Here is a 14,084-nt window from a genome sequence, read left to right on the forward strand (position 1 = left end):
ACATTTGATATCGACAGAATACTTGGCAATAAAAATGAACAAACTCTTGATACCTACAACCACTTGGATGAAGTTCTAGAAAATTATGCTGAGTAGAAAAAGCCAATGCCAAAAGGCTACATAATCCTATGGTTCCATTTACATAAAAATCTTGAAAGGGCAAAATTATTTAAAATGGAGAACATATTTGTGATTTCCAGGGGTTAAAGACATGGGACAGGGAAATGGGGAGTGGAAATGGCTATAAACATGACAACATGAGGGATCATGGGGTGATGGAAATGTTTTGCATGTTGACTATCAAAAACAATTGTGAGCCTGACCAGGCAGTGGCGCAGTGGATAGAGTGTCGGACTGGGATGCAGAGGACCCAGGTTCGAGACCCCGAGGTCGCCAGCTTGAGCGTGGGCTCATCTGGTTTGAGCAAAAGCCCACCAGCTTGAACCCAAGTTCGCTGGCTCCAGCAAGGGGCTACTTGGTCTGCTGAAGGCCCGCGGTCAAGGCACATATGAGAAAGCAATCAATGAACAACTAAGGTGTTGCAACGAAAAACTGATGGTTGATGCTTCTCATCTCTCTCCGTTCCTGTCTGTCTGTCCCTGTCTATCCCTCTCTCTGACTCACTCTCTGTCTCTGTAAAAAATAAAAAAAATAAAAATAAAAATAAAAAAAAAGCAATAGTGATATTGTACTATAATTTTGTAAGGTGTTACCATTGGGTAACAACGGGGGAAAGGGATCTCTCTGCTATTTCTTAAAACTATATGTGATTCTGAAATTATTTCAAAATTTTAAAAGTTAATTTTTAAAACGACCAAAAAAGGACTTTTACTGACTGTGATGGGGTGGTGCTCTTTTGCCCCTTAATTTAAGCAGGCAGGAGGCTAGTTAATTCTTGGACAGAAACCATGGCAAGCTCAGGGTACCAAGGAAAGCTGTATGGGTGATTTAGTGGATGACATTCTTCCATTTGTGTCTTTATTACCATGTGTGACCTCGAAGAACAATCTACTGGGTCTGCCAAACAGTTCTGCCTGTGCTGGCTAAAGTCCAGTGTGGTAATTACACATGGCCTCCCTCTAATTCTTTGCAGCTCTGACTAGATCATGAAGGCTGCATGCTTTATACAAAAGCAGGGCTGTCTTAATAGTTTCTTCTGGATTAAATAATATCGTTTTTCTTGTTATTGACTACATGCACCGTGCTAAACCTGCTTTACCTGCACAGTCTTACCTAGTCCTCACAATAGCCCTCAGAAATAGATACAGTTGTTCTCATCATCGGCAGCAGTTCTGTTCTATAAAGTAGGTACAAACACTGAACCATTGCTCCTAGAGGAAATATAGGGTTGGGTTCCTGTGAGCCTCTCGTCACATTTATTTTTATTTATTTATTTATTTACAGAGACAGAGAGAGGGATAGACAGGGACAGACAAACAGGAATGAAGAGATGAGAAGCATCAAGCATTAGTTTTTCATTGCGCATTGCAGCACCTTAGTTGTTCATTGATTGCTTTCTCATATGTGCCTTGACCACGGGCCTATCAGCAGACCGTGTAACCCCTTGCTTGAGCCAGTGACCTTGGGTCCAAGCTGGTGAGCTTTTGCTCAAACCAGATGAGCCCACACTCAAGCTGGCCACCTCGGGGTCTCGAACCTGGGTCCTTCCGCATCCCAGTCCGACGCTCTATCCACTGCGCCACCGCCTGGTCAGGCACATTTATTTTTCTTTATACAGAGACAGAGAGTCAGAGAGAGGGATAGATAAGGACAGACAGGAACAGAGAGAGATGAGAAGCATCAATTCTTCACTGCAGCTCCTTAGTTGTTCATTGATTGCTTTCTCATATGTACCTTGACCGCAGGCCTTCAGCAGATGGAGTAACCCCTTGCTCGAGCCAGCGACCTTGGGCCCAAGCTGGTGAGCTTTTGCTCAAACCAGATGAGCCCGCGCTCAAGCTGGCGACATCGGGGTCTCGAACCTGGGTCTTCCACATCCCAGTCTGACGCTCTATCCACAGCGCCATCTCTGGTCACATTTTTATCAACTGATCAATACCTCACCTTGTTTTTTGTATATGTTTTGTTTAAAGAGACTGAATTTAATATACATTGTGATTCCTTAACATTGAACTCATAGCCCACAGCACTATAACTCACACCAGAACACAGCTTTATCTAATACGCATATCTTTTCTGTAAGGCACATTCCAGCCTACCTGAGCTTGAAAGCAATAAACAGCACTTTAGTGCCAGGCATGGGGATCATTATAAACAGCGAAATCACCACCAACAAGCACAAAAAATAAAAAACATAGCACTAAATAAACCCCGAAAAGGAAAGGTGTTTACAGTCCTGATTGGAACAGAAAGACCATCAACTTGTTCCACTGCAGGTGGGAACATTAACTCGAATTTTTACCGCTCTGGGTTGCCCGCAAATGACCCTGAAAGGACCCTGGATATTGCGTTGGGGGTTACAAATTAATTTCAGCCAGTAGGCAAATTCACAAATATGGAAACAAAAAATAATGAGGATCAAATGTACATGTATTAATTCCCTCTGCAAAACAGGAAAATGAGACTTGAGGTTTAACGATTTCAATGCTGTAACAAACTTTACTGAAAACAGACCATGTTTCAGACATTCTTCTAGGACAGCTTTCTCAGCCCTGGCACCAGTGATACTTGGGCCAGATATTTCTCTATTGTGGAGGACTGTCCCGTGCATTGTAGCAGCATCTCTGGTTAGTGTCATTCACATCCTCCAAGTAATGATAACCAAAAATGTCCCAGGCGTGACCAAATGTCCTGGCGAGTGAGAGCAAAATTGTTTCCCAGCAATAAACACTGGTCTTGGAATTAAAACTTCAATAATAAAAAACTGCAACATTTCTAATCTCAAGAAGTTTATATTATGGGAGACTAGAGAATGGGATGGGGAGTTAGTGTTTAATGGGGACAGAGTTTCAGTTTGGGAAGATGAAAAAGTTCGGGAAATGGATGGTGGTGATGGTTGTATATTGTGAATGTAATTAATGCCACTTAATTTACACTTAAAATGGTCAGAATGGTAAATTTTATGTTATGCATATTTTAACAGCAATTTAGAATACACCAACCAAGCGCCAAGCTTGGGCCTCGCGTTGGGATCTTTGGCTGTGACTACAGTACCATGGACAGCTCCCAGTGCCCTCATGATGGCGTGGCTGGACTTTTCATATATTTCTCTGTCTAGAGTGCCTTTCTCTCCCTTGTCCATCCACTGAATCCTCAGGATTCATCACATCAGAGTACATCATCACCACCCCTGGAAATTTCCCCCTGCACCTGCTCCTTGCTACAAGCACTTCTGCTTCAAAGATGTCTCTAAACCAGCCCAGACCCCTTTGCCTATCTGTTTCTCATAATGGAAATTTATGAAAATCTTCTTCACATTTCAGACCCTAGTGCCCAGCACCAGACTAGTCTGGATTTCCCACTCAGTTAACACGAGGATCTCTTCCCAGAGCTCCACTTCCTCTAACCAAGAAGTGCAAAGTCCAGATCGTGATGGAGGCTTTGTGCTCCACTCTCCCTCTGCTGTGGGGCAGTTATCTTTATACCTTTGACTTGGAGGGATACATACCCTGATGTTTGTGGTTTTGTTGTTGTTATTGTTGTTATTTTTTCAGAGACAGAGAGTGAGTCAGAGAGAGGGATAGATAGGGACAGACAGACAGGAATGGAGAGAGATGAGAAGCATCAATCATCAGTTTTTCATTGCAACACCTTCGTTGTTCATTGATTGCTTTCTCATATGTGCCTTGACTGTGGGGCTTCAGCAGACCGAGTAACCACTTGCTCAAGCCAGCGACCTTGGGTCCAAGCTAGTGAGCTTTGCTCAAACCAGATGAGCCTGCACTCAAGCTGGCGACCTCGGGGTCTCGAACCTGGGTCCTCCGCATCCCAGTCCGATGCTCTATCCACTGCGCCACCACATGGTCAGGCCATACCCTGATGTTTTGAGGGAGGAAGTCGCACAAAACATCGTGGATATCAGATATGTGTGGTATCCACGATGGGAACCAGCATTCACACATTCTACCTGTGTTTCCCAAACATCTTCTTTGTTCTGGGTACAGCTGCCCTCTGCAGAGACCATTGCAGTGAACAAGACCAAGTAGGTTTCATTTCTCTTGAAATTTATAGTCTAATAAGGGGGTACAGAATAAAAAAATAAACAAGTAAATCATTTCAAATAGTGGGAAATGCTGTGAAAAAAAGTTATCAGGGTTCATAATAAGCCCATATACACCCATGTTGATAGCAACACTAGTCACTATTCCAGGAAAGGAGAAAGAGCCAAAGTGTCCAACCACTATTGAATGGATAAACACAACATGGTCCATCCACACACTGGAATATTACCAAGCCAAGAAAAAGAACAAAGCTCTGACACATACTACATGTGGATGAAACTTGAAAACATGATGCTCAGGGAGAGAATCCAGGCACAAAAGGCCACGAAGTGTGTGATTCCTTTTATGTGAAATGTCCAGAACAGGCAAATCCACAGGGACAGAAAGTGAATTTATGAGTGCCTGAGGGAGTTTGAGGGAGGGCTTAATGGGAATGGGATTTCTATTTAAGATGATGAAAAAGTTCTGGAACTAGTGGGGATGGTTGCGCAACAATGTAAATGTATTTAATGCCACTGAACTGTGTACTTATATATGGTTAAAATCACAAATTTTATGTTATGTGTATTGTACCACAATTAAAATATATATACTTAGGAAAATCAGACTGAGCAATGGGAAGGAGGGTAGTGGAGTGGAAGGCAAGTTGAGGGTGATAAGGGAAGTCCTCTCTGAGGAAATTATTTCTGAGGTGACAATTGCATAATGCGAACATTTGGGAGAAAAGCATTTTTGGTAGAGGGAACGGCACATGCACAGGCCCTGTGATGGGAATAAACTTGATGTGTTCATAGAACGCAGAAACCACCGCGGTGATTAAAGGGCTGGAGGGAAGAATAAGCATCAGTTCCGACTTGGGTTCGTGTATTAGTGTCCTGGTGCTGCCATAACAAAGTACCATACACGAAGTGGCTCAAAACCTTAGAAATCTATTTTCTCACTGTTTTGGAGACCAGAACTGCAAATCAAGGTGTTGGCAGGGCTGGCTCCTTCTGGAGGCTGTGAGGGAGAATCCATTCCAGGCCTCTCTCTCAGCTTCTGGTTGGCACTTCTTGGTGTTCCCTGACTTGTAGATGCATCACCCTGATCTCTGCCTCCATTGTCACATGACATTCCCTTCTCATATGTCTTCTCCCCTTCCTAAATCCAGGATCCTCTCATCTGGAGATGCTTAACTGAATTTCATCTGCAAAGACTCTTTTTTCAAATAAGGTCATGTCAGGGGTTAGGACATGGCCATATGTCTTTGGGGGAGACACTATTCAGCCTGCTATAGGTCTAAAAATAATAACAGTCAGCAAGAAATATATATAGAGCCTTTCTCATGCACCCACATCAAGTTAAGCGCTCTCAGTGCACTATGTCATTAAATGTTGAAACACCAGTACCATATTTCCATTTCATAGATGAGGAAACTGAGGCCAATCCAGGGCTCAAAACCCACTTCTGGTCTGATATCAGAGGCTTAACTGTTAACTCTATACCATTCTACTGTCCTCCTGAAGTCCTGCGGGGCAGGTCACCGCAGTGCACAACTGCAAGGAGCACCTTTCCCTTGGTGGCCCCAAGCAAGTGTGCCTGAGGTGATCGTCTCCCCAGCACCCATCCCGTTCCTTAGCACAAAGCTCAAACAACAGGGAGTGGCCGGGGGAGGAACCGTGAAATAGGGTCCTGAGGATATTGTCTTCTCCTTCCTTCCCTCTTAATCGAAGGAATGAGGCCATCTTCACCATTTGTTTATTTATTTGTTGCTTGTTTTTCTTTTGTTTTTTGGGTTTTTTTCTGACCTGCGATGCGCCATCAGAAAATCATTTCCGCTTCTGCGGCTGGTGAAGCTCTTGGAAATATTTCCTCCCAGCCAATGGAGAGCCCCGGATCTGGCAGGGGGCTGTGCTTTTTGGTTAGCCCTGCCCCCACCGACCCACCCCGCACACAAAAGCAGCGTAATTAACCATCTTAAAGAAGCCGAGCCTCTGGCAGCTGCGAGCTGTAAAGAAGAAAATACCTCAAAGGCAAAAGCTGCGACCATGACAGGGGACGAGGCTGCCGCGGAGCGGGGGGGAGCCGACAGCTAGCTGCAAGCCGCTCCCCACCCCTGGACAAAGCGCCTCTCTGCGCCGGCCACGTTGCTCTGGGTGACCTTGCTTGGATGCAGAGTCCGCCCCTGCGCGCATCCTCCTCGGATACTCTGAAGACCCGGGACAGGGCGCGGAAGACCGGGGATGCTGGGCTGCAGCCGCGCAGGGCTCGCCTTTGTTTGAGCGTAATCTGGAGAGGCGGTGGAGGTAACCAGCACTCACCGCAGAGGTGAGTCCACCTTCCTTTTTCTCCCAACCTGTCCAGGAGGGGTGCCACAGGCATCTGCTGCTGCCACCCGCCTCCTGGCTGATGGGAGCAGAGAATCGCCGTCCTGCGACTCTTTGGGTGGGAAACCACTCATTTTTCCCTCTGCCGGCATTCACACCTACAGTTCCCCTTCCATGCCTACCGCTCACCTGAAAGCAGAGAACTGAACAATTTTCCGGACATGTTTGGAGATTAGGCAGATAAAACCCCTCAGCCCCTCTCTGGAACGCTTTCTAAGAGACCAACATGTCCACGTCCCACCTCTGTGCTTTCCTATTTATAACACAGCAGCGATCTGGAAAAAGGATTTGAGAGATGGGTACATAAAGGCTTGCCTATGAGGTGGGAGGAAGGAAGATGGTTGAAGACAGATTCCTCCTTCTCTATCTGAACTTGAATGTGATGTGCTAATAATTCAGCACCACAGCACAAAGGGACACTTCTCAGCTGTCCCAGCCTTTGCCATTTTTGTCCCAGCCATTCTTAAATGTGAAGTCAGGATGGGAGAGTGAGAGTGGACAGGGCCCATGGGGGCCTACCCACACCTATAGTATATTTAGAGACTCTTAGGGTGACATGTGGTTTCAGGGTCTGGGCTATAGGTGTGTGTGTGGGGGGGGGGTCATTCTTTTGGGTCTGAGGTCACACCCAGATCAATATAAGGTAAACTAATGCAAAATATCACTCCCTTTAGATAGGAAATGAATTTTCATTGATGTGCACTTTCACTTGCAGTAAGGTTCTGGGTGGTGGTGGATGCCTGTACTGTTAGGAAGAGATCCCCCCACCCCCATACTGCGTCTCACTGTCCCTCCTCCATGAATGAATGACGACATTGAGGACAGTGAAAAGAATCAAGTGAGAAACTCTCAAAGAGGTAGGGGAAGGGGTTCTTATTGTAGCCATTGCCTCCCTCCCTGCCTGGCCCTCACCTGTCTCAGGCTTCTTCTGGGTCCGCCCTCTCTGAGCCATGATCCCAAATGCAGACCCACCCTTTCCAGGGATTGTGGTTCGGTGCATGCAGAGCTTTGGATGTCACACCCAAACTATTAGCCACACATCAGCTCTACAGAGGGGCAGCTGGGCATCAGGGAAGGTGAGAAGCTGGCTGGAAGTAGGGACCTTAGATGCTGACAAGTGAAGATAACAACACAGGAGCTGTTTGGAGGTTGGGAGGGTGGGATGCAGTGACACAGTGGGCCCTCTATGATGGCAGCAAACCCATGCCTGAAGTGCTTTCACAAACCTGCAGATTAGAACAGGGTTTCTTAATCTCAGATCTGTAGATATTTGGGGCCAAATCATAATACCCTGGGCACTGTAGGGTGTTGAGACTCATCCCTGGCCCTCACCCTTTCAATCCCAGGAGCACCCCCCTCTAGTTGTGACAATAAAAAATGCCTCCAAACACTGCCAAGTGTCCCCAGTGGAGAACCACTGGTTTAAAAACACAAAACTGGTATCAGTTGAGTCATGAGACTCCGGAATGTTATGTCCAAAAGGGTATCATAAAGACTATTTCTAGCACAAGTCTTTCATTTACTGATGGGAAAACTGAGGCCTGGAGGGGTGAAAGGCCTGAGAGTCTGCGTGCCTCGAGGCATACCCAAATTCAGTCTTGCTCAGTAGCTGAGCCCACTCCCAATAGCCTAGCACTTAAGCATCCACTAGAGTGCTGTGTCTGCCCTGCCCTGCCCCAGCCAGCTCCTAGAATAGTAAAAGCAAAACTGGCATTTTGTGGTTGGTAGTAATTATAATCCTGACTTCCAGCCCTGGTCACTTTCCACACTGCCTTCATTAGCTCTCAGATCAACAAGTTGTCAGGATTTGCTTCTTTGGAGGTGGGAAGCGCAAAGGGGCAGAGCAGGTGGCCTGGAGCAAACAGAGGAAGGTTGGAGTTGACCAGGTCCTGTGTGAAAGTGTCAATACCAGCAAGGAAGCTTAAGTATATCAGTCATCAGCACTTTAGTATACATGAGTTTAATTGCTTTGTGGCTTTCCAGTTGAATTCCAAGATAATGAAGGGATGATGAGTCTGGAAAAGATTGGTTGCAGAGCTTTAGAGGGAGAGGGGCTTGTTGCTGGAGCCCCAGCCTCTCTCCTGGTTCACATTCCAGATCCACATGGTTGTTCTTAGCTCTCAATGCCTGTGTTCTCACCTGTGAAATGGGAAGCCTCATGGGGCTGAGCAATGATTCAATAAAATGATGGATGCAAGCACTCTTTGCAAATGGATCTGAAATGCTGCACATGGTAAGAGGTTGTTATTATGATAATTGTCCAGTAAAACCATCATCCATGGCTCTCCCTCAGAATTAATCCCTGCTTCAAGCCAGTGCCTCTTCCCAGATCCAATGGGGACAACAGAAGCCACGCTCCGGATGGAAAACGTGGATGTGAAGGACGAATGGCAGGATGAAGGTCTTCCCAGGTATTGTTCCCCAGGTCTCCGTGTGAGTCATTGAGGAGGTGGGCTCCCAAAAAGCTCCCATTTCTACACTATTTTAGGAATTCTTAACATTCTTATAAACCCATCTCATGGACTATTACAATAGCCTTACTTGGGTTCCCATAAATCCAAGTGATAGTGTAATATCATGTGCAGCAGCCAGAGGGACTGTGTCATACTCCTACCTAAACCCCTGAGGCAGTTGCCCATCTCACAGAGAATCCAGAGTTCAGCCTCCACCTGCTCCTTTGAGCTCACTCCCATTCACTTTCTGTCCCCTTCATGCCCTTCCAGCCCCGGTAGCTTCCTTCCAGTTCCTTGCCTATGCCCAGCTGCCTCTAACATTCAGACTTTATACTGGCTCTTACTTCTGCCTGCAACACTCATCCCCAGACACTCATGCCTCCTTCACCTTCTTCAAGTCTCTGTCCATAGGCCACCTGCTCAGAAAGGACCTCCTGACTCCTTTATTACCCCCCCCCCCAGTTCCTAAATAATGGTATGCAAGATATCCACACCCTAATCACTGGAAGCTGAGAATGTTCCCTTAATGGTAAAAGGCATTTTGCAAATGTGATTAAGATCTTAAAATAAGGAGATGATTCTGGATTATCCAGGTGGATCCTCAATGTCATCACAGGGGTCCATTTAACAGGGAGGCAGAAGGACACTTGACTTCCGAAGTAGGAGCTATGATGATGGATGTAACATATTGGAGTCATGGGAGAAAGGGACCACAAACCAAGGGATACAATTGCCAGATTCTCCCCTGGAGCCTTCAGAAGAAACCAGCCCTGCTCACACCTTGCCTTTACCCAGTGGTTTTAGACTTACTTCTGGCCTCTAGAATCATAAGAAAATACATGTGTGTTGGTTTGGGGTAATTTGTTACAGCAGCCATAGACTTATTCTATCTACTGTGCTAAATATTTTATGTAATTTTCTTATTTTCCCCAAAGAGAACCCCATGAGAGCAGAGCCTTTGGTTTGACCACTGCTGTATGCCAGCATGAGAACAGAGCCTGGAGGGCCTGGCCAGTTGCTCAGTGGGTAGAGCATTGCCCAGTGTATGAATGTCTCAGATTTGATTCCTGGTCAGGACACACAAGAGAACTGACCATCTGCTTCTCTCCTCTTCCCTCTCCCCCTTCTCTCCCTCTTCCCCTTCTATAGCCAGTGGTTTGATTGGTTCATGTGTTGGCCCAGGACACTGGGGATAGCTCAGATGGTCCAAGCATGTCAGCCTCAGGTGCTAAAAATAGCTCAGCTGATCTGAGCATTGGCCCTAGACAGGAATTGCCAGGTGGATCCCAGCTAGGGCACATGTTGGAGTCTGTCTCACTATCTTCTCTTCTCTTACTTGAAAGAAAGAAGGGAAGGAGGGAAGAAAGGAAGGAAGGAAGGAAGGAAGGAAGGAAGGAAGGAAGGAAGGAAGGAAGGAAGGGGAAAAGGAAGAAAAGAAAAAGAACAGAGCCTGGCATAGTCAGTGCTCAATAGATGAATAAATACTGGAAGGAACAAAAACTTAAGTAGGAAGAATGTCCTGAGCATCTGCTGGACATGCATGAGCCACCTGGCCTATCTCTCTCTCCCTTCCTACAATACTTTTCTTCCTCCCTTCATCCCTGTTTTTTTTCCCTTTCTCTCTCTCTCTCTCTCTCTCTCTCTCTCTCTCTCGCCTCCTCCAGCAAAGCCTTGCTTGCCTAAGAAAAACAGCTTCAGGCCCTGGCCAGGTAGCTCATTTGGTTAGAGCATCATCCTGACATGATGAGGTTGAGGGTTTGGTCCTGTCAGGGCACATACAAGAATCAAACAATGAATGCATAAATAAGTGGAACAACAAATCCATGTTTCTCTCTCTCTCTCTCTCTCTCTCTTTCTCTCTCTCCCTCCTTCCTCTCTCTCTAAAAATCAATTAAAAAGAGAGAGAGAGAGAAAACATCAACATAGGCTCTCCTAATTCATTGGTTGGATATAACAACTCATCTCCTCCTTTAATGCAAGGACTTCCCCCAGGAGAGGATGACCAAGAGTTAGTTATGGAACCATCTGGAAAGGAATAATCAAAGAGAATGAACATGTTTACCTTGGAAAAGAGACTATGAAGAGGCTCTCCAGCTCCAGAAATCTTAGTCAGCAAGGGTGCTGAGGTCAGAAAGTAGACATGAAACGGATGCAGGTTGGAGTAGAGTATATAGATATGTGGACTCAAATTGTCCAGTGTACACTTTATATACAACTGGTCCCATTCAAAAGCTAAGTGGGCTGGTGGGAGAAATCCCAAGCTCCCTATTGATTGTTCAAGTAGAAGCTGCAATGTGGAGGGCATCACCCCCATTTGAATTTGAATCTAGTCATTTTCAGTCTACATTTTGCACATGTCTGTGTGGTTCTTTGTAGTGAGAGGTGCTGTTTTTCAGAAGAGCTGAGAATCTCTTGTTTGCCCAGTACCGTTGACCACAGGAGTTTGTCTCCAGATATACAAGTGTTTTGGGAAAGAGATGGGCACTGGGTCAACCTCCTGCCTTGCACCTTTAGAATGTTCTTTCATCTCCACATTCCCTCCTATAAATCTTTCTCTTCAACTCTATAAGATAGGGTGTGCTAATGCCTGGGTAAGGGATCTCTTGACACCCAGACTTGGCAGTTTGGGTGAATTAAGGATTGTTTTCTAGCAAGGAAATCCTGATGTAGTTAAAAATGCTCTAAAATGGACAAGAACTGGCTTTGAGAACAGTTACTTGCTCCTGGTGTGTGTGGGGGAGGTGTTCTGTTTCCTCCCATGTGAAAGGTGGAATCTGATGGGGTGATTTCAGTAGGTTCCTTTCAGCACCAAATGCCTAGGGTTCCCAGGGGTCTTTGGCCAGTCTTAGCATCTCTGGCCTCTGCTGAGACCGACACTCATAGGTCTGGACTTTGAGAACCTTTCGATTTGAATACCAACAAGTTTGCTCAGCCACCTTGGGCAGCTCTTTGAGCATCTTTGTACCTCAGTTTTACTATCTGTAAAATAGCAGCAATCATCCCTGACTTACGAAGTTGTGAGAACTCAATGATGCATGTGGAGCTAGATGGCTAAGATGGGCTGTTTAAATGATGAAGGCTGCCCAAAGTCAATCATTGTCACCGTCAGTATTGTTCCTATTAGATTGTATCTTATTCATACTAGTCCCTTTCTCCTGCCTCCCACAATATTTTAAAAGATAGCCCCTCTCTCAAGCATTGTGGGGACAGAAATGGGGCTGACTACAGATGCACATGTGAATTTCAAGTGAGTTTCCCCAGCTGCAGAAGGTCCCTTTCCCTTTTCAGTAGGTCAGTGTTTGCAAGATAGTGGCCTCGCTGTGCAGTGCCAGATTGTGGAGTGTGCCTTTGCCAAGACTCTGCCTTCCTCTTTCTGGAAGAAATGAGTGTAGCTCCTTGATGCCATGTCCAGCTGCATTTCAACACAAGACCTCTGTCTGGTGCAAGACCACTCACAATTGTATTTCTTCCAGCCCAGTGAGCCCCTCCTAGTGGCGTCTTTAAGCTCTTCGGTGGGTGTCGGAGTGCTTGTCCTGTGCCCACAGCCCCCTCCTGCTGCAATTATCTTGCAGTCTCTTCCTTCATTTTCTGCCCTTCTGCAGATTCCTATGGAGCCTGAGCTGAGGGCAGCTGGGGGATTATCTGTCTTACTGTCTTATTTTCTCCATTAATTCATTGTAATGATCTGCTCTGACTGTTTGCCAGGCCCTGGGTGAGACGCTGGGGACACGTGGAGAACAAGACAGCCACCCTCATGGAGTGCTCACAGTCTGGGGCAGAGACAGGTTGTCCCTTTTAACTTTACAACTCATTGTAAACTTGTAGGTAGGTTGGGTTCTTGGTACTTTAAGAGTCTCTGGGTGGGGTCTGACCAGGTAGAGGCTGAGCATTCCAAGCAGAGAGAACAATACATCTAATGGCCCTGAGGACAGCAGAAGCAGGTTGAAGCGCTGAAGGAAGATTGAGTGGAGAAACTGAGAACCAGAGTAGAGAAGGGCTTAACCAAGGTCTCATAGCTGAGGAGAGGCAGGTGCAGGATTAGATGTCTGATTGGTGTATCAGCTGAGTGGTTATGGGTTTTGTTTCTTTGTTTCTTTATAAATTTTTATTCTGCTATAGTCCCAAATTTAACAAAATGTCTAAAAGTAGTAAGCAGCCTGACCAGATGGTGGCACAGTGGATAGAGCGTCGGACTGGGATGCGGAGGACCCAGGTTTGAGATCCCAAGGTCACCAGCTTGAGCATGGGCTCATCTGGTGTGAGCAAAAGCTCACCAGTTTGGACCCAAGGTTGTTGGCTTGAGCAAGGGGTTACTCGGTCTGCTGTAGCCCCACGGTCAAGGCACATATGAGAAAGCAATCAATGAACAACTAAGGTGTTGCAACACGCAATGAAAAACTAATGATTGATACTTCTCATCTCTCTCTGTTCCTGTCTGTCCCTATCTATTCGTCTCTCTAACTCTCTCCCTATCTCTGTAAAAAAAAAAAAAAAAGTAGGAAGCAGTGCTCTAGGGAAAGGAAACCAGATGTGCAAAGGCACTGGGGCAAAGAAGACCTTGACAAGGCAGGGAATGCAGTATGAGAGCCCAGCTAGATCACTAGTATGAGGTTGGTGGGTTCACAGAGGCCACATCCTGAGAGATGCCCATGGTGAGAGATTTCATTTTTATGCTGAGAGGGCATATGAGTTTCCTAGAGGTGCTATAGCAAAGTACCACCAACAGGGTGGCTTTAGATAACAAAAATGCATTCTTTCACAGTTCTGGAAGCCAGAAATCCAAAATCAAGGTGCCAGTAGGGCCAGACTCCCTCCAAAGACTCTAAGGGGAGAATCCTTCCTGCCTCTTCTAGCTTCTGGTGCCTGCTGGCAATCTTTGGCATTCCTTGGCTTGTGGACACAGCACTTTAACCCCTGCTCCATCTTCACATGGTCTCCTCCTCTGAGTGTCTGTGTCAAAATTTTCTTCTCTCTTTTTTTTTTTAAGTGAGAGGAGGAGAGATAGTGAGACAAACTCCCACATGTGCCCCGACTAGGATCCACCCAGCAACTCCTGTCTGGGGCTGATGCTTAAATCAACTGAG

The 14,084-nt window shown here is 46.1% G+C and overlaps 1 protein-coding gene across 1 annotated transcript in view; it reads left to right on the plus strand.

Moving 5' to 3' along the window:
* Positions 1–6,001: 6,001 nt before the first annotated feature.
* The window catches only part of ATCAY (ATCAY kinesin light chain interacting caytaxin), a 34,457-nt gene continuing 26,374 nt past the window's right edge, over positions 6,002–14,084 (plus strand). The window contains exons 1-2 of the mRNA XM_066343872.1: positions 6,002–6,488; positions 8,841–8,958. Of these exons, the coding sequence (XP_066199969.1) occupies positions 8,882–8,958 (77 nt within the window). The 5' untranslated portion in view covers positions 6,002–6,488; positions 8,841–8,881. The remainder of the gene's footprint in view (positions 6,489–8,840; positions 8,959–14,084) is intronic.

Source organism: Saccopteryx leptura, chromosome 1 (genome assembly GCF_036850995.1).
Source record: "Saccopteryx leptura isolate mSacLep1 chromosome 1, mSacLep1_pri_phased_curated, whole genome shotgun sequence".
Taxonomy (NCBI): domain Eukaryota; kingdom Metazoa; phylum Chordata; class Mammalia; order Chiroptera; family Emballonuridae; genus Saccopteryx; species Saccopteryx leptura.